At 36.4% G+C, this 22,897-nt stretch overlaps 3 protein-coding genes across 4 annotated transcripts; 1 reads left to right on the plus strand and 2 right to left on the minus strand.

Moving 5' to 3' along the window:
* Positions 1-316: 316 nt before the first annotated feature.
* Positions 317-1,039, plus strand: LOC149000224 (21 kDa seed protein-like). Its single transcript, XM_089140194.1, has one exon. The coding sequence runs from the start codon at positions 317-319 to the stop codon at positions 1,037-1,039; it is 723 nt and encodes a 240-aa protein (XP_088996320.1).
* A 604-nt stretch (positions 1,040-1,643) lies between these two features.
* Positions 1,644-5,660, minus strand: LOC149000225 (B3 domain-containing protein Os04g0386900-like). Its single transcript, XM_089140195.1, has 4 exons — positions 5,453-5,660; positions 3,618-3,705; positions 3,337-3,524; positions 1,644-2,385 (listed from the first exon to the last, which is right to left on the minus strand). Exons 1-4 carry the CDS (start codon positions 5,453-5,455, stop codon positions 2,080-2,082), a joined length of 585 nt encoding a protein of 194 aa, XP_088996321.1. The 5' UTR covers positions 5,456-5,660; the 3' UTR covers positions 1,644-2,079.
* Positions 5,661-17,076: 11,416 nt separating this feature from the next.
* Positions 17,077-22,397, minus strand: LOC149000226 (B3 domain-containing protein Os04g0386900-like). 2 transcript variants are annotated; one of them, XM_089140386.1, is made up of 5 exons: positions 22,239-22,313; positions 18,822-18,887; positions 18,434-18,521; positions 18,126-18,313; positions 17,077-17,555 (listed from the first exon to the last, which is right to left on the minus strand). In XM_089140386.1, exons 2-5 carry the CDS (start codon positions 18,834-18,836, stop codon positions 17,250-17,252), a joined length of 597 nt encoding a protein of 198 aa, XP_088996512.1. In that variant the 5' UTR covers positions 18,837-18,887; positions 22,239-22,313; the 3' UTR covers positions 17,077-17,249. The 2 variants fall into 2 exon arrangements, with proteins under 2 accessions (XP_088996512.1, XP_088996511.1); XM_089140385.1 differs by lacking the exon at positions 18,822-18,887 and having other exon boundaries at positions 22,239-22,397.
* Between the last annotated feature and the right edge of the window lie 500 nt (positions 22,398-22,897).

The following is a 22,897-nucleotide window of genomic DNA, read 5'->3' on the forward strand; positions in this document are numbered from 1 at the left end:
GTGATTAGCCTGATTTTCTCCCTATTGTGGTTTGATTTCAATTCAATTAACCCAGTCAAACACATAGGCTACCACTTGTTTTCAGGTGCATGAATATCTCATTTGCACCGTTCTTTGTCCAAAACTGAACTCCCAAACTTCCTAATTATGGGTATCATACTTTGTGGCTCACCTTCTTAGACATTATTAATGCCTTCATTTCAGGGAAATTTTTAGCTTTTAAGATCCAAAACTCTATATAAAGGAGAAGTACTACCTCCCCAACTCATCCACAACCTTAAGACACTTATCTTGTTTATTCTTTCCATCCACAACCATGCAAACCAGATTTGTGATTTCCTCATTGTTGATTTTGGCCTTGGCTCTTCAGTCTCAGGCCATTTCCTGGTTCAATTCCCATCACAATCCAGTGGTGGACACTGATGGCAATGAGATCCAAGCAGGGCAGGCATACTATCTTGTCTCAGCAGCCCGAACAGGCGCCGGAGGTGGTGTGGCACTTGACAGAAGACAGAGCTCTCAATCTTCCATTGTGAAGCAGCATTCTTTAAGCAAGAACTATGGTACTCCAGTATCTTTCTCCCCAGCATCAAATGATGATATTCTTATCCAGAAAGAATCACCCTTCGAGTCTGCAATAGAGCATATGCTCTTTGGAAGGACTAGTCCTTCATCTTCTCAAGAGAGAACCATCAATGAGGCAACTGATGTGAACATTAGATTCTCGGAGATGCCCGTGGTTTGGCAAGTTCAAGAATCACGTCGCTCATCATCAACGAGTCAAGCAAGGTATGTAACGATCGGAGGTCAACCAGGCCACCCTGGCTCCTCTACGGTGCGAAACTGGTTCAAGATCGAGCAAATTGGCAGGTCCAACTCCAGCCCCGAGTACAGGATTGCATACTGCCCAAGTGTGTGTGAATCATGTCATGTTGAGTGTGGGAATCTTGGTATCAAGGAAGAAAATGAGAAGAGATGGCTGATTCTGTCTCAGCAGAGAGAGTTTCCCTTCATGTTTGTGAAGGCAAGTCGCAGTTAGCCAGAAACAAGAAGAGATCGCTTGTGATGGAAACTGCAAGAATAAGGGGCAAGGTCTAGGTTGCCTGCTCACAGTTGATCACAAGCACCATGATTTTGTAGCACATAAGGATCTTATTTCATATTTCATATTTATCTTTTAAAATCAGGAGAAGAATGTCATTCAGTTCTCTTCTAAGATGATTTTTTTTTGCTCACAAGAGAAGAATATTATCAGGTTCTCTTCTAAGATGAATGTCTTGTTACAGGCATTGTTCCATCATTTGACCTAAATCTAGTTGATTGTCATGAGGAGGCAGTTTGCAAATCAACATAAGCGGCCATACTGTTAATCTATTGGCCACAAATTCAGAAAATGATCCTCCATACACACTGCAAAGGCATTAACCAAGTTAGCAAAATAAGCAACCCAATTGTGTAGTTTCAACATGGTGAGTTGCTGAACCATTGGAACTCCAAACTAAGGTAGCCACTGAAACCAACTCTGCTCGAAGAACAAGGTGCCTTGCTAGTGAGTCTAATAAACACTGCAGTAGCCATTCAAGCATAATGTAAAACACATTTTCCTATGATTTCTTCCTTTAAACCTCAAAGATTCCTGGATCTTATGTGATGCAACCATCCTCAAGATGAATTCTAGAATTAGAAGCAAGTGGCATGTACTGTTGTGAGAAAAAAGAGGTATTTAAAATCCAAATAAGATGAATTTAGTTTGGCCAGTTAATCTCTTTTGTCCAGTAAGTTGACCCAGATCAGAACTTCAAGCAACAATTTCTCCAACCGGCCATGTTAGCCTCTTTAACCTCATACAAAAGCTAGTTTTTAAACACAAAGCCAAATATTTTCAATAAATAAGCAGGTGTTCATAGATTGTCCTTGAGAGGGTCAGCATAGTTCAAAAATCAGGCTAATTGTCCGAATGTACAGGGATATATAGGTGCATTAAAATTTGTTAGATGCCCTGCATAGGGTTACAGAGCCACATATATACATGCACAGCATTTCTTTTGGTAACAAGAAAATATTAATTCACAAGAAGTCCTAATCAATTAAAATAGGCACCTCCAAAGTCTCACCACTGACCTTACGGAGGAATTCATCTGGGATATCACCTCTCAAAATCTGCACTCTGAACTTGATCATGTCACTACTGTTCACCATGAGATCAAAAACACATGCATCTCCAATCTTCAAATCGTTATCAGCTGCAAAATTTCTCCAGCTGGGATCAAAGCGTTTTAAACTACGATCTCCAAAATATTTCAATTTCCACTCCTTGTTCTGGAATGTAAGAACCACAGGAACAGTAGATGATGGAAGCAATTGATGAAATTTGGTTGGAATGACCTGTGATGAGAGAGAAATCAGGAATTTAGATATACTGTTCAGTGATAATTTAAACTGGTAGAGTATGAACTAGTCTCTCCATAAATAGATAATTCTTTCACAGATATAGAAATAAAGATAGTTTACATGAACAGTCAGTGACATTACAGATTGGGTTGAACATCTCGTCAAGTGCCAACCTCAATTCCCAACACTGAGTTGTAGAAGATTGAACTCATTGAAGAGAGCTCAAAATATTCACCCAGCAGAAGGGAATAGACTAATAAAACTAATGAGTATTTATAGGTGACACATCAGTATATGGTGCAGGAAAACAAGCTGCAGCACTTCTTTATGCTGGAAAGTTCCAGTGAGAGAAAACAGAAGTTTAGGAGATCCTGAATCAACCTCACATCCGACTCTCACACTTTCCTCTCAGTCAACCTCTTCAGCGCCCCCCCCCCCCCACCCCAAAAAAAAAGAAAGGATCATTGCCCCGAGAAAACCCTCTCAAAGACAATCTATGAGTACATTACACAGTCATGACGAAGTCCATTTGGACTATATATCTCAACAAACACACACACACATACACAATATCTGTTGACAATTCCAGACTAAAGTTGAGACCTCATAAGAAATCCAAGATTTTAAGAGCCACCATTTGTCTTACGATGCTCAAAAATCAACAAAGTAATCAATCATAAGGAAAGTGGAAGTGCCACCACAATGGCGATGGCATCCCCCACAAAGAACATTTTTTATTCACTCTGTATTTGCTTAAAACTTGAATCCATACTAATCAGAATGCAGCTAGATCCAAAGTCTGAGAACAACTCATTTTTCTGGTCAAGATCTCATATTCATTGTCCATGGATTACATAATTCAAAACCATTCTGTTTCAGGAAATACCCTAATTAATAACTCATATGATCAACTTGATAGAGCTCCTTCAATGGAGGCTACATTACCAGCTGAAAAGGGGATTTGACATTTGATTTCACCAAAATGCAATGAAAGTAAGGGTTCCCTGAGAGTGGCATAATTCCATCATCATGGATCACATTATTGATAGGTTTCAACAAAGGCTGGTCTTTTTGCTCAGTCGCATGGTGCTTTGCATTAGAGCCTTGAAATCGCAGTTTCTCCCTTCTTTTACCTACAAAAGGGCATAAGAAAGACTCCAAGAGAATCAGAACAGCGATACAACTTCTATTCTAGCAAATAAATAGATGTAGCATAAATCTACAACCTCTGTCATTTCCTAGTCCTGGGGAAAAAGCGATGTTTTTCCCAGAATCTTCATAGTGACGTTTTAGATTACCAGCAAATTGATCTTCCTGGGAAAGACATCAAAAACCATTTAAGTTCTGATCAATGAACATATCCATATTTACATCACTAGGCAGTAAAAAAAAGTTTGTCAGGATTTGTAACAAAAGAGAAGCCTGATCAGGGACAATGGCTTGAGTTCATGCATTCACGGTGTTAGCAACATAATTATATATTAAGGTCAAGATTGATTTCCAGCCTGAAGACAAATACTGAATGGAGTTTGATTCTTTTGCCTAATTTGAGAACCCTCAAAATACCTGTCCAATACCATATCCAATTCACTTAGTGCCACATGATCCTGCAATTGACTAGTGCAACAAAAAAGTGTGTTTTTTCTGACTCAAGGATACTCTGAAGAAAGTATCAGGTTAACATGAAATGAGAACTGATAGTATTATCTGCAACAAGGCTATGAATGGAGTAGTTCACAATCTGATCTGCAGTGTAATGATGGGTTAAGTAGATGCCAAAATAAATGCAGCAACCACAACAAGGCAAGACAGGGATGGACCAAATCCTTTGCAAAAAGAAAATGACAGATCACATCATCAAGTGATCAAAATTGAAATTTTGCACTTTGCAACCATTTTCATAATTGCTGTGTAGGTGGATACTAATCAGAAGGATAGAGGGTTACAACATATACACAAACATGGCTATTCATTTGCGAACTCCTCTAGCATAATATCTGCGAAAAATTTTTAACTTCCATATTCATACTCTCTTATCAAAACAAAACCAATATGTAACATTCTCCCAGCAGGCATATATACAACGCTGGAGGATCCACCTCTCAATTCCTAAAACAGTTGAAACAGTAGACAGATTAGTGTCCAAATCTGGGAGGGTTGCTAAAAAATGACCATATTACTGAAATTCAAGGTGCAATGCTATGATTATCATATATTTTAATTCTTTTCATAATTGATCATAATGATGAAAATCAAATACATATAGCAACTCATTTGCAAAAAAATTAGTGTTCTTTTATTTTGACAGGGAATTCAGTCAGACATTGTTACAACAATGCAGAACTAGAAGCAAGATTTGATTTTCTTTTTTTCCTAAGAATTTATTGCAATATAGACAATAAGATACCACTTAAGACTTAAGCATCCTTGCAAACAAGACTTACATGGAAGATATTATACTATAAGATGGTATGTTGGAATTTATATCTGTAATTCCAATCCTTCTTTACGTGAGTGTACTTAAAAGGAAGTCCTTTGTTACTCCAATGCCAATTTTTATGCATTGAGGGCAAGTTTTTATTGCTCACAGATTTTGGAGTATTATGCACTATCATGAAGTTAAGGCACAAAACTGGTCATCTGTAGAATGTGGGGCGAGTTAAGTAGTCAAGTCTACTAAAACAATAACAAAAAATTATAATCAAAACCATTAAAGATATTCACAATTTGGCATTATTACATCAAAAGAAATTGTGATTGAAAACTTAAAACAAAATGGAAATAATAAACGTCTGATTCTCAGTTGGGTTCCACAACTACTCAATCAAGACTGTCAAAAAACCTAACTTTGTTTCAGTCGACACCCAAGATTTGTATCAATCAACACAGATCTTAAACATGAATACATCAAGAAGAACAAATCGAGTAGCATGCAAAAGATACTAAAGAGAAATGGGGAAAAGGGAAAATTTTGATAAACCACCAAAAGAAGCATCACAGATTAAGGCTTTGTTTTGAAGGATGAAGAAGCTAGGATGATTCGGAAGGGAAGCGAGCTTACCATAAACGGTTTTCAGCACAATTCCTCCGGCCTTCCAAACCCTCGCAAGAAACCCAGATGACAACGAGAAAGAAAGAAAAGAAAAAAAAAAAGAAAGAGAAACATACAGAGACGAGCAAAAGAAACACAGAATGAAAGAGATGACAAATTGGGTAGGCCCTAGGGTGAAGTTAATGCCAGACCTCAGTAGAAAATCTCTTACAAGATTGGAAAGAAGCGTACCAGAAAAAGGGTGGGAATAATATTCAAACCTATGCTTTACGACATGTAATTACCAATAAAAATAAAATAAAATAAAATAAAACCAGCAATTAATGAGCAGCACCCACTATCTTTTTGAGTCCGAATCCTCACTCCGTCGGAGTAGCATAGAGTGCTCTCTAACGGCTTCCCGACCACACAACCATGTGGGGCCCACATATAAAGAACACCTTTTGAAAAAAATAAAAAAAAAAACATTAAATTTTCACCTGTGGGGCCCACATGATTGTGTGGTCGAGAAGCCGTCGGGGAGCACTCTGTGTTACCCCGACGGGGTGAGGATCCGGACTATATTTTTTTGGGGGAAGTACACCACCGATTTTTTTTTTTTTTTAATAAAATATTATTTGTTATTATCTCCAAAATTATATGGCACCTACATAATTACATGACATTTATACGCATAATTACAGATTATTCATATTTAAATTATCTTGTCAAATGGTTAATAAAATTATTTAAATATTTTTATTTTTATTTAAATCATTTAAAATTTGAATTTCAAATCACTCAAATGCCTTTTGGACTGAAAAATGATTAAATTAATACCCTTATGTATTCAACTGGGTGAATCCCTTCATCCATCTTTTACCTACCCCTAACCTACCAGAAGAGGATGATGCTTGTGTTGTTCAATTAAACTTTGGTGCTCGCATATAATTTGATATTGGTAAGTGAAGTTTCTTGAATCTTGACCACTTTATATCCAGTCAAATACATTTAATCGAACAAAATATCTAGAGTCTTGGATCTGTGCATCTTCAATTGAATTAAAACCACTTGTTTCCAGTCATGGAAGGAATTCAAGACGATCGGATTAAGTTCAATGTGGGTAGCAAATTGTTGGAGACAACCCTCTCTAAGATCTGAGCAGGCGGCATCAACTCTCTCCTCTCAACCCTAACTGCACAGAACAATGATGGTGGCAACACGATCCATTGAAGGGAAAGATGGTGATTAGTTACCACTGAAAGAACCTATCGTCCCATCAGTCAAGGCCTGTGTCACTAGAAACTGCTTTGGCACCCCCTGCTACCTAGATCTGTAAAATCGCTTTTCTTCTTTGTGGTCATAAAATCACAAATCTAATTCTTAGATCTAGAAAGTAAAGAATGAAACTCTCAGATCCAAGATTTGAACAACAAAACCTAATTGCATAATCTCAGATCTGAAAACTTCAACCACCAATGAAGTAATAGAGAAAAAGAAAAAGAAACTTCGTACAGGAAAAATATGAGAAAAGTCAACTCTGGTAAGCCTAATACTATGTCAAGACAAACTTCCATTAATTGGGTGAACTCAAAGAATATAAATAAGGTGAATTAGATTAAATGAGCAGGTCCTGCAGGCTGGGCAGCAAGTAGGGGTCTTAGAGACTGAAGATCCCTATAGGTAGAAGATGAGAGTTCCCTTCACCCAGTTAGGCTATGGGAGGGTATTAAACTGGAAGCATTGTTGTCATTTACTTGCCCAGAGGGCATTTGGGTAATTTGAAATACCTAAAAAAAGAGTAAGGGCATTTAAAAAATTATATTCACCATTTAACAATAGAATTTAATTATGGATAACTTGTAATTATGCATGTGGGTTCCATGTAATTTAGGAGATAATAGTAATGGTCATTATTTTCACCCCAAAAATAGTGAGTGTCATGTTAAAAACTCAAAGGATAAAGTAAAGTTTAAAGTATATTTCACCCAAAAAAAATGTATGGAATATTTGTAATGTATATGTAGAGTGATTTTAAGAGACGATTTGTTTTGTATTGTATCATATCATATTACAAATACATATCGATGGGTGTATATTAAATTTCAAATATAAGGTAAAAGCTGAAGTTGCTTCATTATTGATGGCGATGATCAAAAAATGTGAATGAGAAACAAAACAACATTTTAGAAGGGCAAGTTGTGTTGAATTGCACTATAGAGTAGAATAAGTTACAAGTTTGGCACTATCAATCCAAACCTATCTTAGCCCACCTTGAGTTTAAATAAGATTTAGTCCTAAGGTAGATCAACACAATTTTAGAATTGAGTTTCATTTTATTTTATTATTATTTTTTTTTTTCTTTTTTTGGAGTCGGTAGTGTTAGCCTAGCTCGACCTCATTATGTTGGAGGTTGCTTTTGGTAAAAATAGTACTATTATGGAATTATCAGATAGTAATCTTAGATGGCAACAAAATCTAGGTTGACCAATGCATTAGGCACCTCATTGAGTTATAATAAAAATCAGCTATAAGTAAAGGAATCTGCATCATCTCTTCATTAGGGGAGCACATACTGCTCCCCTAATGATTCTCCTACCACACATTAATGGTGGGCCCATGTGGGGACTCATTGGGAGTCTCACCTTTGAATTATTTGATCAATATTCAAATGTGAGCTCCACACTATTGTGTGGTAGTGTAATGGAGCAGTATGTGCTTCTCTGAGGGGGAGGTCCAGACTCTAGGTAAAGATTCCTAAAGATTATACTTTGCAAATAGGGTTTAAGTTAAGGGGTACTTGAGTCATTTTAACATATAAGGGTATTTTGATCATGTTTTAAAAATTTTATTTGAATTCTAGGACTTTTCTGTAATTTTTTAACTAAAAGGGAGTCACAAGTTTCATGGCAAATGGGGGTGTGTATGTCAAAAAAAAAAAAAGAAAGAAAGAATAAGGACAAATTGGTCATAGAACTATAGAAGTGATAATTTGTCCTTAAATTGATTTTTTTTCTATAGCACAGGGGAGGTAGATGCAAAGTCTAAGTTTTTTTGGACTAAAAATGACATATACCAGACCTCAAGGGGTCCAAATGAAAATTACCCTTAATTTAATTTATTTAAAAAAAAAGGTTGCTTACATTTTGTAAGCTACAAAAGCGCAAAGGAAAATATCTTACAAAAAGAACGGAAAAAATGGTCTGCAATGCACAACAATACTGTTCCTTGAGCTGCCATGTGTAAAATTTCAATCTTACGGTTGGAATTTGCTGAGAACTATTTTACAAAGTTGAACTGATTTTCTCAAGTTTACCTTTTACACCCAAATTAAGTAATTCAGAAGTTTTGCTGCACAAGTTCCAGAGATTGGTCTCAGGTTAGTTTTCTTCTTCATTCGAAGCCATCTTCATTGGACAGATTTTTACTTATTCTAGTTTGAGTTTCTCCTCGGTCTCCTAGTTTCTTCCATGGATTCGCTACTCCAACTAGTGATGGTGGGATCAAGAGAAATTGAGAGAGTGGAATCTTCTCTATACCTAAAGCATGAACAAAGAGAGAGGGAAAGAGGGATTCGTAGAACCATTAAAGTAAGTTAGTTTACCCTTTCTTTTTACATAAATATATTCTAAAGAAGGTCCTAAGTTTTGCCCCACCTGTGACGAGTAGGGTTCTGCTATAACTTCCTCTGTTCAACGATGTACTCTAGGTGTGATATTTGACAATACTTCTAAGAACTAGAAATTTAAGCTTTGTATTTAAAATTTAAGAAGAAAAAAAAATTTGGAGAAGATTTCAGGAATGGGAACCCTTTTCCGTCAATAATCCCACTAGGAAGTTGTTTCTTAGCTTAGGATTTTTTTCCTTTCTTTTTGGGAACTTTTTCCTACTTGTTTCAAATTTTCTCTTTATTATTTTCATGGGTAATGCAAAAAACATCACATGGAGCAAGAATTGTTTGTTCCAATGGTTCTTCATTTGAAAACAAAGGAGGACAATGTATGAACTTTGAATATGTCAATTGCCCATTAATGATGGCTATTGAAGAGCATGATCAAAGACCAGCTTCATACATCTAATCAAGAAGTTAAGTAATTAACATAATCATAATACAAACCCAGCTAATGTTTGCAAAATCAAACATCATCCTCACCAATGACTTGAGAATTGCAAGATTATGCAGCAGTCTCAATGATGAACATGGTTTCAAGAGTTAGCGTTGCAACAATAACTTTATCAGTTTCAGGAGCTCTTGAGTCGCCAGCGATAGTATTTGCAAAGTGTTGCGTCTAGAACTTCTTCGAGAACCGGATATTGAGATGACCACCTTAAGAGCTCTCCAACTAAGTTGGAATAACTGAGATGCCTGCACACACAAAGAAAGCAAGAACGGTCCGGCCTAGTTTTGACCGGGGAACCGCCTCCGACGCTCAAGTCAGCCTAGGTAACAATAATGGTTCTTGAGAGAGTTCTCAAGAACGTAATGAGTAAGTACTCAGATGAAAGTTCTCCCTTTTTCTTTCTCCATGTTGGAGGTAGGTTTATATAGAAATTACCTTGAGGCGGTGATTCCTTAGATTCCGGATCGATAGTTGAGGAGTGAGTGGAGTAGTGGAATAACGGCTCCTTCTTTGTCGCACCCCGATATCGCCGTATCCGACTCACCTCCCCAATTCTCGGAATAGATATGCTGAGTGTTTATGCGTAACTAACTCTTCTTGACTTAGTCAAGAGAGTCTTCTGAGAAATGCTAAAGTTGGATATTTTTCCCAAGTGTGGCACTTCTCCAACGAAGAAATGAACCTGCCAAGATGGAGGTGTCTCTCCCGAATGAGGCCCTCGGGACCTTCTTTAGGGAAGAAGTGAGCCATCCCTCATGGGAGGTGTCTCTCCCGACTGAGGTCCTCGGGACCTTCTTCAAGGAAGAGACCAGATGACAAAAAGAGGGAGGCATCTGTCCCGAGTGAGGCACTCGGGACCCTTTATGAGGGAAGAGATGCACCAGCCCGAGGGAGGTGCATCTCTCCCGAGGAGGGTGCATCTCTCCCGAGTGGGGGTGCCTCTCTCCCGAAGGGGGATGATCGGGACCATATTTCCCCACAACACAAAGACAAAGCAAAGGCCAACTTTACGCCAGTAACTATTGTGGAAAATGATGATTACCCCTAGTATTTGACTTAGGCATGGAAAGTAAACCCGAGATAATGGGTTTAACTTAGTAAAATATAGTTCTTAGTAAATTCTAACCATATGATTAAAATTATACACGTGGTGCTTCAAAAATTATACTATTGTGCACAATAGACTATTTCCCCCGAAAAGAACTCAATTGAAGAAATTGAATAAGTCATTAAACCCCTACTTTTAAGGAACAAAAGGTTAAAACTTAATTAGAGAAACTAATTCAATGTCGATAAATTTATCCCTATTTATTCTCCCATATTTCTATGTTTTTTTATTCTCTCCTGAGTCTCCTTTACTATTCCTTATTTTTTTTCTCTCTTCTTTCCTCACACCTTTTACAAACAGTTATGTAATTAGGAAAAAGCTAGTACACTTTGGAGTTTTCTTAATCATCTCCACAATTATTAGATTTTTTTTTTTCTTAATTTTTTTCCTCTCTCAATTTTTCTAGTCTTTTTTTCCAAAAAGCCTTAGAAAATCACAAAGGCATGAACCAACTGATTTTTTCTTTTCAATTTAATTACTGAACTAACTATTTTTTCTAACATTATATTGAAGTAATTATTTAAGTAATATGTATTATCTGTTTCTTTGATTTTTTTTAAAATTTAATTATTGAAATAACTGAATTAATTTTTTTTTCTAAAATTGTATTTTTTGTATAGTTGTATTGAACTAATTACTAAAGTAATTGTTCCATTCAAAAAAAATTTTATTGAAGTAAGTGAACTAAAATATGATTAAATATCCAACAGTGGGTCCCACATGAGCCTACACAATATGTGCGGTGGCTTAATACTCGTCCGATGAGGAGGTGATCCAAACTTATTTTCCGGCCCTCCCCCAATATTTAATCATGACTCCGCCCTTTGGTTTATGGACATGAACTAGTGAAATTTCCACAAAATTTAAAAAATAAATAAAAGTTAAAAGAAAATATGTTCTATGTAATTTATAATCTCTTCTAGGGATTCTATTTTCTCATATCATATACTCTATATGATTTTGTATAACTAACGTCAATGAACTTTCAATTAGTTCAATGTTCACACTCTTATGTACTTTTTTTTATTAAAACATGAATCGTGGCCCGTGGGTTTCAAGCATTCCACTATTTAGACATATAAAAACTAATATCAATCATTTTTCAATTTTACTTAGATGGACTTCTTGGGTGGATTTTAATGTGTAAGAAAATAAATTCGCATTTATCCTTAGTTTTATAAATTACTGCAAATTTGATTATTTAATTAGACAAAGTTTCAAGATGCACTCATTAAATGTAATTTTTATTTGGTGAGGTGACAATTTTTGTTCATCCATTCACTTTCTAAGTCCTTTAAATCTATTAAGAATTTGAGTACAATTCTACTCCACTCAAGGTAGTTATATATTATCCTCTACTTTCACCACTACATATTTAAGAAGGGGTTCCACTTTATCAATTTTCAAAGGTGAAATTTCATTCAAGAATTCAGATCATTTTCCTTGTGACTCCCCTACATTTTTCAACTACAAAATTAGGTGGAGCCCATAAATGAAAAATAACAAAAAAAATTAAAAGGGGTGAGACCCACAGTGGTACCCCATGGCCCCCTTATATTCATTGTCAAGAAGCGTTTGGAGAAATTAAGTGCTCTTCATTAAGGTTGCTGATTTGGACTCCCTATTCAATGGCCCACAACATAGATAATATGATGAAAACATAATGTCAACAATTATTGATCATGATGTTAGCAAACGGATTAAGTCATTTAAGTCGTGAAGGATTCAATGATGACTTAGGTCTGTGGATTCCAAATGGCTTAAAGTTCAAAAATCTTTCAGCTACTATATATAGGATACCCCTCCTTTATAAAGCATCGAAGTCCTACCCTTCAGTGCCTTTTATAGTATTTATAATAGTTTCATATTCCCTTCCTCTTTTGCAATATTGTTCTTTTTTTTTTTTTGGTAAACAACACTTCATTCACTAAAACAAGAAAACATAGACACACAAATAAAAGAAAATACAGACACAAAAGAAAGGGAAAATACCAAGAGAAAAGCATGAAAACACAAGGATCGAATCAATCCAAGGAGCAGAAATTGACCAACATGTCAAACATGCTATAAACAAGGTCATCCAGGCTAAGGGGTGGGTTAAGCCCAATATACCCTTAGAAAGAAATCCACAACAAATGCTGCACCAAATAAGCACCAACACCCACATAGGGGGACAAAATACACTCCTCAGGGGCGGACATACAACACATCTCAAGGGCGGACACACAACACTCCTCAAGGACGGACACAAAACTCGTTCGGTTGTCGCGGTGGTAGCATTAAAAATGTGGAAAATGTTCAGACCTGCCATCCGGCTCACCGCAAAAGAACTTGTACTTCCAGATTTGGAGTTAATTTGCGGTATGCACCAAAGATCGCTGCAACTAGAGAAATTATTTTTTAGTAAAAAACGGAAAAAGGAAAAAGAAAAGTGTTGCAACTAGGGAGAGAGATGGAGAAAGATCGGCAAAAAGAACAATCAGATCTAAGGGGAAAACCCCAGATCTGGTTATCTAATCTGAGACGGGAAAGAGGGAGAAGACATGAGAGAGGATCAAAGGAGAAGGGAGAGTGGATCAGAGAAGGCGGGAGACGAGAGAGGTGGAGACAAGAAGCTCGGTGATGGGAAAGCCGAGAGAGATGGGAGAGGAGGGAGGTGGAAGCGGGCAAAGGAGGCGGGAGAGAGGATTAGGGGAGGCGGAGAAATTACATAGGCAATATTGTCCTAAAGGCTTATGTTTACAATTCCCCTTATATTGTATTCCTAGTCCCTTTGTATTATCAAGTGTTCTCGTATTTGAATTAGTAACCCCTTATGTGATGGAAATGGGGCAAAGGTAGTGTATACACTATTCTCATGGGATAGTGATCTAAACTCTAGCACTTCAACACCATTCATTGAAAAGTTACTTTTGAGTCTATCTCTCTCATCTCATTCTCTCCTTTATAATCTCACTTTATTTGGATTCTGTTGTATTATTTTTAATATAATAAAATAATAAATGTTTCATTTTATTGGATTTATAAGTGCGGAAAACTTTCCTTTATTTATTTTGGGAAAGTGTTTTTTTATATAGTCTCACATTGGAAACTGAGATATTAGAATCCAAGTTAATTAATAGGTACTGCCTATTAACTTTGATTTATAATAATAAGACACAGTGTGCAGTGTATGAGCAAGGACGGCGTACTGTCCGAGCATGCACGCGCACGCACTTAGCACTTTGCAAGCTTTGAGCGAGATTAGATATGAACCGTGTATTTTGATCAACGACAGATCTAGGGCAATGGAAGTAGATCCATAAATAATTATTCGATGGTTCAAATCTGAAATGTTAGATCATGCGGCCGAATGATCCAACGGCTCAAATATGAACGTAGGCATTGGTACCCGTACAAAGAGGTGCACTTATACAAACAGAGTCATGAATTGTTCAGTAGAGGCACCTCAAAGCCTATAAATATCCTCTAGCTTCTCAACAGCAAGATAGAAGAAGAATCCGAAATTTTCTCTATTTCTTGACTTTTGTCTATGCTTTGCAAAACTTGAGGAAATACAACTCAAAGTTGGGCTTCTTTGTATCTTGGGAGACGGTTCACTAGTACCCCATTGCACCTTCCATGAGAGGAAAATTACGTCTTAAGGACAACGACATAGTAACGTGCCTAGAAGTTTCAGCTTTCACACTGTTATCTCGTGCTCCTGATTCTAATAAGTTTTTCAACATATTCTTCTTGCTTCCAACTTAAGTTCTTATATACTATAAATTTCATACTTCATAATTTCGTTTATTTTTCTTTTTTCTTTACCCTACTCATGACATGTCATCCATCCTCAAAAGTTTTTCAGCATTTATTACCTAGAGAATACACCTTAGTCATTTTGTTGTTGACAATAAAACAAAACTCCAGAAAAAATAACATATAATTTCACCTATACTCTAACTAAATTTGTTTCCAAAGAATTCAGAACCTAGGGAATACATCCTACGGTTGGATTAGATGCAATATACATCCCAACTTTGATACAATATTGAGATATGTAAATATGAGTAAAATCCTAATTCTTAGATATATTTGTATTTTACAATGACTAGTTTCTTTTTCTTTTTTTTTGGTACAATTGGGCTTTTATTAAGTCGGGGATGAGGATATTAATATGCCTAAGCCTCAACAAGAGTCAAACCCACAACCACTTCACTAAGAGGTGTTGGTTTCACCACTAGAACAGCTCTGTGTTGGCTACAACAACTAGCTTATAATATTAATGTTTAGATCTTTGATTCTATTATCTAACAATCTCCTTTATTATATTTCTATGAATTTCTATCTTTTTTTTATTAGTTTGAAATTTAGACGACCATCAAACAAAATAATATTACGAAAAAGTATTATATGATCCTTTGATTTCTATACTTTAACATAAGGGCACATAAAAATATTATCTAGTCCTAAAATATAAAAAAAAAATTACATCAATTTTGATGTTCTCTCTGATTACCGCATATGCTAATGCATGTACTAAATAACTAGATAATCATATATTATTCATATTAAATGGTGATGAAATAACATATCATGGAGAACCTAAAGTCCAAGAGCCTAGCTTCAATTTGGTGGACATATATTAGTGGGATTGTAAGCTCTTTAAAACCTAAAACATAGGATTTATGCCAAGGTAAGTAAGTTTGGCGGAATTCTCCGGTTCTCCAAGGGGCGAAACCTAGCGAACCGGCAAATTTTGCCAATTTTTAGCCAATATTTAAGGCAATAAGTACCGTTGATTTCGGTCAATAATATATGCCCCTTATTGTTAAATCTAATTGATGAAATGGTGAACATGTGAGGGCAAGTCATTCAATTGATAATAAATGTTTGGGCCCCACTTTAAACAACTCATCACCATCAATAACATCGGCCTTTTATTATTAATTTAATTGATCAAAATGAAATGGTGAGAACTTGAAGTCAAGTAAATCAATTGGCAATAAATGCTTGGGCCCCACTCAAAACAACGTATCACCCTTTTTATCTTAGGCTACGTTTGTTTGATGGAATAAAAGTAGGGTGGGAAAATTCAAGTTTCCACTCTCTTATGCCATTTGTGCCAACTACATAAACAAAACAATCACAATATAGTTTTGTTAACTTTCAAAGAAAATTTAGATTGTATGACTCTTATGCCTTCACACGAAATTTTTCTTAGGGTTTTACAAATGGAAAAAAAAAAAAAAAATTTTTCTCAAGGAACTACTTCACATGATCATCTCCTTCATTTTCAATATCATTTACTTAATTTCTACATAAAAGTCAATTGTTAATTACAATGCCCTATCACTGTTACCTTCTATCTATCTACATAGCATTAAATGGTCAAATCTTTCCCAACCAAGATCCTTCTCCTACATAATCCTAGATCATAATTATAATTGTGAACTCCATAATCCTTACTACTTTGTCTAACCTGACACCTCAAGAATATAACATCCGCTTTGATGCCATGTCACACAATGGAGGCTAGGCTTTTATGTTACAATCTCAACATTTAATTAGAGTTAACCTCAATGGGTCGGCTAAGTTGGCAAATACCAATCCTTCTTAGTATAAGTGTCAAGACTTCGAATCTCCTTAGACCAGAAAAGAAACTCCGTCATACAATGATGAAACTATTCCCCTGAGGATGTAGTCAAGATGCACGTAAACTAACCTGGATGAACCTTATTTCCAAAAATTTCTATAATGAATTTGAAATCTACTTAAAGCTCCTATAGTATATTTTAAATCTACAGAAAAGTCCATAGGAATAGCGTAACTCCAGGGCATCAAAGAGGCACTTTGCATCGGCAGCAAGTGACTAACAACACAGAGCAACTATGGACAGATAACCATCGCAAAATTGCTAAATTGGTAAGACCAACACCTCTTAATGAAGAGGTCATGGGTTCGATCATGCCTAATGGTATATTATGTAAAACACCCATCCCCAATATATAAAAAATAAATAATAACTATGCACATATAAGAAAATGGCTGAAGGATCTCTTTTTACTTCTTTCATGACATTACTTTCTCTTTTGGATGTGTTTGTTGTGCAGTCTGTGCTGATGAGACAAAATCTTGGCTTATGGGGATATAGATGACCTCTTCTCAAGTTCAGCTTCAAGGGGAGAACTAAAATTCAAGGACTAGACCATTCATTAGAGAATACTACAGAAAAGCTCAAAATCTTCCATTAACACTAGCCACCAGCCACCAGCCACCATCACATTAAAACAAACTTATAAGTTATACCTACACATGTTCATGCTAACCATTTAGAGGAAGGAGGGGGAAAAAAAAGCCTGCTACCTGCTCACAGCATGTACTCTAAGTCCCTAACCAGGTAAGAACTCGATGACTCTCAGAACTATCCCATGGCCGGGCTAACATCCTTGCACACTACTGAAGTGCACACCACAAACATACATACAATGCAAAAGTAGCTGATGTGTTTGGTGGTTTGTTACATTATCTAGGTTTCACAGATCATATACAAGCTTGTTACAGATACTCATACTAGTAAGTGGTAACAAACAAATGCCTTCATGCATAGAAGTTCCTACTCAATAATAATAGGCGTTTCTGAACTCTCACCATCGACCTTGCAGAGCAATTCATCTGGGATATCACCCCTGAGAATTTGCACCCTAAACTTGACAATCTTACTATCGTTCTCCATGAGATCAAAAACACACCCATCTCCAATCTTCAAATCATTGTCGGTGGCAAAAATTTTCCATCGGGGACCAAAGCACTTTAAGCTACGATCACCGTAATAATTCATCTCCCAGTTCTTGTTTCGGAAAGTAAGAACTACGGGCACAGTTGCTGGTGGAAGAACTGACTGTATTTTGACAGGAATTGTCTGTGACGCAAAAATAATTAGTCAAATGGATAATATAGCTGAAAGTATATGATGGTTCTGTCTGTGTACCAATAAATAATTTCTCAAAGTAAGAAATGGACCATCATATTAAGAACAACAATATTCAGTATAATTTCAGGTCGAATTGACCATTAACTGAATGAAGTGCCCGTCTCAAAACCAAACCATATAAAAGTTTGAAAGGTGCCCACAATTTTTAAACAGAAGCAGGGGCATGCCAGGAAGACAATTTGAAGTGAGTAAACCACCATATGGCACAGGAAAATTCTTTAAGACACCTCATGACAACCAGAAACCTCAACTAAGGGACTAGGTTGCTTATTGGTTAAGAGACCCTAACCATACATCACCAATGTTTTCCTTTGAGCAGTATTTTCGGAATAAACAAATGTGCAATGAGATGTCTGGGATCAATCATTAACTGTTTTGCTTGTCTAGATCTCATATCCTTCATTCATGATTAGTGGATCCCAAACCTCTTTGTTGTCTACTCATGCCCATAACTCTCACTTTTGAGTTCCTCTAAAGCAAAAGTTGAGGAATAATTACCATCTGAAACTTGGGTTCGACGTTGGATTTTGAGAGAATGCAATGAAAGTAAGACGTTCCAGAGAGTGGAAAAAATTCATCCTCATGGACCACAATATCAGTGGGCTTAACCTGGGGTGGAAGCTCTGGCTCAGTCATGTGGTGCTCTGTGTTTGGGCATTGATTTTGCAGTTTGTCCACTGTTTTACCTACAAAAAGGTGAAAAAGGCCACTCCAATGGAATAGGGAACAAGCTAAACTTACATTTTAGCCACAATGTAGTATTTCAATAACAAGGTGTATGAACATCTTGCAAGATTAAGTACAACCTTTATCACTTTGTTGTGCAGAGGAAAGAGCAACTATTTTCCCACAACGTTCGTCATGACCATTTAGATCACCTGCCAAAGGATCTGCCTGCAAAAATGCACCTAAAATCAATTTATGCCGGGGTTACTGAAAGTATCTAAATTTATATATGGAAGAAAGAAAAATATTTACATATATATTGGGAGTTCTATTAGGGGGGAAATGAAAGGAAGGCAGAAGTTGATCATGGTTGGTCGATCATGTTGTATTTATTTTCCTCATTTGGTAATCTTCAAAGATAGGTGTCTGGAAAAGGTACAGGCAATGAATGAACAACGTGTGTTTGTGCTGCATGTGTGCATTAGAAAGAGATAGAGGAGATCACATTCTATTTACAAACTACATAACCTCATAGTTCAGCATTGATATGCAGTTCTCAGTTCTCTCTTTTTGGGATTATGTACACCTCAAAACCTGAAACAAGATATCAATTTCAATGAATGACTGCAAGAACAGACTCAGGAAAGAACTATTGTCTCCACGGTCCACCATTTCAAGTCACTCAAAGGGCTGATTTGGACAATTGTTGGATAGCTACAAGACACAGCCAGAAGTAAACTTTCAGGTTTCATCTCAGACACATGAAAGAAGTGCTGAAATTTAACCATTACATGTTCTACCCATTAAGCAGAGCTGTCAAGGTCAACTTTTCAAAACCGACATGGGATGAAATGGGCATGAAGGAAAGGTGATACAGAAGGCAGACACACAGGACTCAATAACAATGTTTCCAACAAGTTCCCATTAAAATTTTCAAAAGTAGAATTTTATACTAAAAAAAATCATTTGTTCACATTTTTGATTGAGCAAAAAAATTCATATGAATATATTGGTACAAATCACTTGTAGCATTTGGGCAAATCTTTCCTTTTGATGTGTCTACAAAAAAAAAATGAGATCTAAATTCATTGTGCTCACTTGCTGAAAAGCATGGTCATGGGTTCAAGTTCTAGAAAAGCCTCTCTAGAAACAGGGGTAGGCTGCATACAATTGAATTTTACCAACCCCTAGGCACTACTTTTTTCATAATAAAAATTTACGTAGGCAACACAGCACATCATATAAGTGGTGAGATTCATGAATCCAAAGACGATGCTGACTTTTGGATCTTCAAAATTTTGGCACCCATTTCAAGTACTTACCATAGACAGTGTTCTGGTTACTGAGCAAGGGTTTGTATTATAATAGGATCTCTCTGCAATGTTTCTCAGGAATCCCATATTCGAAGCCTCTGATCAAAACTAAACAAATGATGTGAACGTTTTCAACAGAGAAATCTACTATGCATCATAAAAGGATCGATCTACCTAAATCATAGGCCAATCAGATTCACACAATGAAACACTTTAGAAACGACTTAGTTGAATCATTCACTGGAGTTGGTGCTTAAGTTTATGCATGATCTACTGTAATGCTCTCGTAAATTTCTACGCTAACAAATTCAGAAGATCTGATAACCAAGTAGAGGTCATAACTTTGTTTGTTTCCAACAATTATTTAAAACAGGCCACCACATGGTTTGCTCCAAAATGGTTAGGATGTTCAATATCAATTTACAATGCTATGATTATGTAAGTTATGAACACTGTGATGCCTCATAATTGATTATGATGATAAACTAATATAAGTGGTGACACCCATTTTTGAGATTTGTATTGTTTTTTCTACGCATATGAAGGTCAGCCAGAAATTATTCAATACAATTAAACCCCAGTTAGGTATACATATGTGAATCCCACCGTAGTAGTAAGCCTAAAAGGAAATCCTATGAATTTGCATTTGGCTAGATTATTCACTTCAATACTAAACAGAACTCCATTTTTTCAAAAAAATAAATAATAATAACAATAATATTAATAACTAAATAAATCAAATAATAAGAACCTCAGTGTCATCTGAAGTGTTCAAAAGACATCAAATGACACAAGCATTATTCTTAAAATAAAATTTGGTTTTAGATGTCATTTTCTCTTTTCTGTCCTAACTTTTTAAAATAAAAAAATAAAAAGATGCCCCATGAGGAGGACTATTTTTCCTGATGACCTAACAGAAGCAAGACTTGGACCAATTTTCAAATGCAGCTTCATAGAGCTATTTAAACCTTTGGTTGACCTCAATCTGATCAGATTCAGCACTGCAAAATTTGGGCAAGGGATGGTATTAAAAACTTGGTTATGCTCAGCCTGAATCCAAACCAGAGTTGGTTATAGGTTCAAAATCAGGTGATCTGATTAGGATTGGTTTATTACAGCAGGGGCCATAAGAAACTCCTCAATCGGAACTCAGAACCTAATATGCACCAAAATATGGGGTAAAAAGTAAGTTACCTCATAGCATTCCTCATGGCAAAATCATAAGCTAAAAAAGATAGGGTGAACCTGGCGCCAAAGGCTTCTGCACAAGCAGAGTCCACATATATCAGTTTGCTTCTCCTGGTCGTCGAGCTGGATCGACTCGACTCTTTTCCCTGCCCCCAGCCCCTCACTTCATTTTGTTCTTCTTCTGTACCATTGCTTAAATGAAGACACTCAATCGCCCTTCTCCTTTCTGGTATCTATATATATACATATTTCTAGACAGTTTTCAGCAAATAGGAGCAGAAAACATCCTTTTCAAATGGAATTACTCCAGTACAAATGCTTCTATTACCAGTCCTACTTGAACCTTAGCCTTTTCAAGCTTCAAGATCCATGATAGAGTTGTTTCAGTTCTCCACCAGTATAGTTCAAGTGATGGTCATTCTAAAGCAAATACTACAGAAAAAGAAACAGGATAACTAAGTTTTTTCCAGGGGCATTTGCTAGTGCTACCAATGACTCCTTTTCTTGAGATAAACATAATCCTCAAGAAGGCAAAACTGTTATAATACAGACCAGAGTGCCCCACTCCATTCTGTTTCATGCTTTTTAGGCACTAAGATGAGCTACAAGGAACATACTCATCATGATATATTACAAACCATTATCAAAATGGCAACAACAGATGATGTATAAGGAGCACATTCATTCAATTTTCTGTGGCACCAACTAGTAGCTAATAGGCTAACTATGCCTATGTTAGGTGCTTGACCAATGCGAAGCTGATGGAATGAGTTGAGTCAAGCCCTTTAACCTATCATATACTAGACTGACCCAATCTAGTGCCCATACACCACAGTAGGCCCCATTGGCACATAACAGGCTGCAGCAAAACACATGTTTGGTATTTCTTGATTAAGACATTGCAACAACAAATCTAGGATGGAAGCACCACAGTTTTCAGGCCAGTTGTAGACGAGTATATCAAATGCTTTAAAGTCCCCGAACACAGTTTCCCACCCCAGACTCAAACCTCCTAGAGGGGGGGGGGAATCCCTCAAATACACAAATAAATAAAGTAAAACCAACCAACCAACCAGAGCCTGATAGAGTCAACATGCTCAAAAACTACTCAAAAAGGTGGCGAAGGATCACTGTTACCCACTACTAAAACTACCTCCAGATTTTCAAATTTGAAATGCAAACTGCAAAATCGTAACCAACATGATCCATAACCATGAATATAACACTATTTTTAAGTGAGAGTACCCATGCAGACGATATTGATGACAGTGATAACAGTAAAAATGACAACAAGAACAACTTTGATTCGGACCAATGTAGTTCTAAAGGAAGAAATTTTCAATTTTTTTTGTCAAATGGATTTACTTTACCTACAAAAAGAATGAACTTTTGGAGATAAAGAAAGAAACTTCACAATAGCTGAAGTTAATTTAGCAAAGCTTACCATATTAAGATACAAGCCTAAATTCTCACGAGTGAACCAGATAAAGAAGAGTGAAAAGGGAAAGGTCAAGAGAAGCATAACTGACACGAGAAAAGCACAAGGAAGACCTCGGAACTAGGCTTCTTTATAATCGGACCCGGCTGAGGAGGGACCACCTGACCAGGGATTGAGCAATCGGAATCGGACTTGGAATCGACTGGGTTGGAGAGTTGAGCAGAATTTGACAACTGGGTTGTAGTAGCAATGGATCGGTTGGGTCTGAGTTCAGTACTTCAGTTTCGCATTCTGAGACCTCTTTGGTCTTACCTCTCATAAAACCAAACTACCACTACTATGCGAAAAGTACATCCACAAATAGACTATATAAAAGGTCTTTTTCGTAAACTATTTGTAGAAGATTTTTTCTTGTCCCATTTAAATAAATAATAATTGTTACGCATTTCTTGACAACAAAAGAATTGTATCTCGAAACATCAATAAGCTATTGATTTGAAGAAAAAGAGAATAAATTAAGAGAGGGTTAGGGCCTTAGGGGTAAAGTGCTCACTCAATTCATTGCAGAAATTTGATCTTTCTTTCTTTTCTTTTTTTTTTTTTTTGAATTTTGCCCTTTTTTTTTCTTTTCTTTTCTTTTCTTTTTTCAGAAATCTATTTAGTTA

This window comes from Hakea prostrata, chromosome 11, assembly GCF_041222555.1.
Source record: "Hakea prostrata isolate BN-2017 chromosome 11, UWA_Hpros_2, whole genome shotgun sequence".
Classification (NCBI taxonomy): domain Eukaryota; kingdom Viridiplantae; phylum Streptophyta; class Magnoliopsida; order Proteales; family Proteaceae; genus Hakea; species Hakea prostrata.

Coding starts and splice junctions, on each gene's coding strand:
- LOC149000226 (XM_089140385.1), bottom strand. CDS start 22,316: ATGCTTCTCTTGACCTTTCCCTTTTCACTCTTCTTTATCTGGTTCACT. Junction 18,314..18,433: donor TGCACAACAAAGTGATAAAG/GTTGTACTTAAT, acceptor ACCTTTTTGTAG/GTAAAACAGTGGACAAACTG. Junction 17,556..18,125: donor TCGAACCCAAGTTTCAGATG/GTAATTATTCCT, acceptor TTTGCGTCACAG/ACAATTCCTGTCAAAATACA.
- LOC149000224 (XM_089140194.1), top strand. CDS start 317: ATGCAAACCAGATTTGTGATTTCCTCATTGTTGATTTTGGCCTTGGCT.
- LOC149000225 (XM_089140195.1), bottom strand. Junction 3,525..3,617: donor AGGACTAGGAAATGACAGAG/GTTGTAGATTTA, acceptor GCCCTTTTGTAG/GTAAAAGAAGGGAGAAACTG. Junction 2,386..3,336: donor TCAAATCCCCTTTTCAGCTG/GTAATGTAGCCT, acceptor CTCTCATCACAG/GTCATTCCAACCAAATTTCA.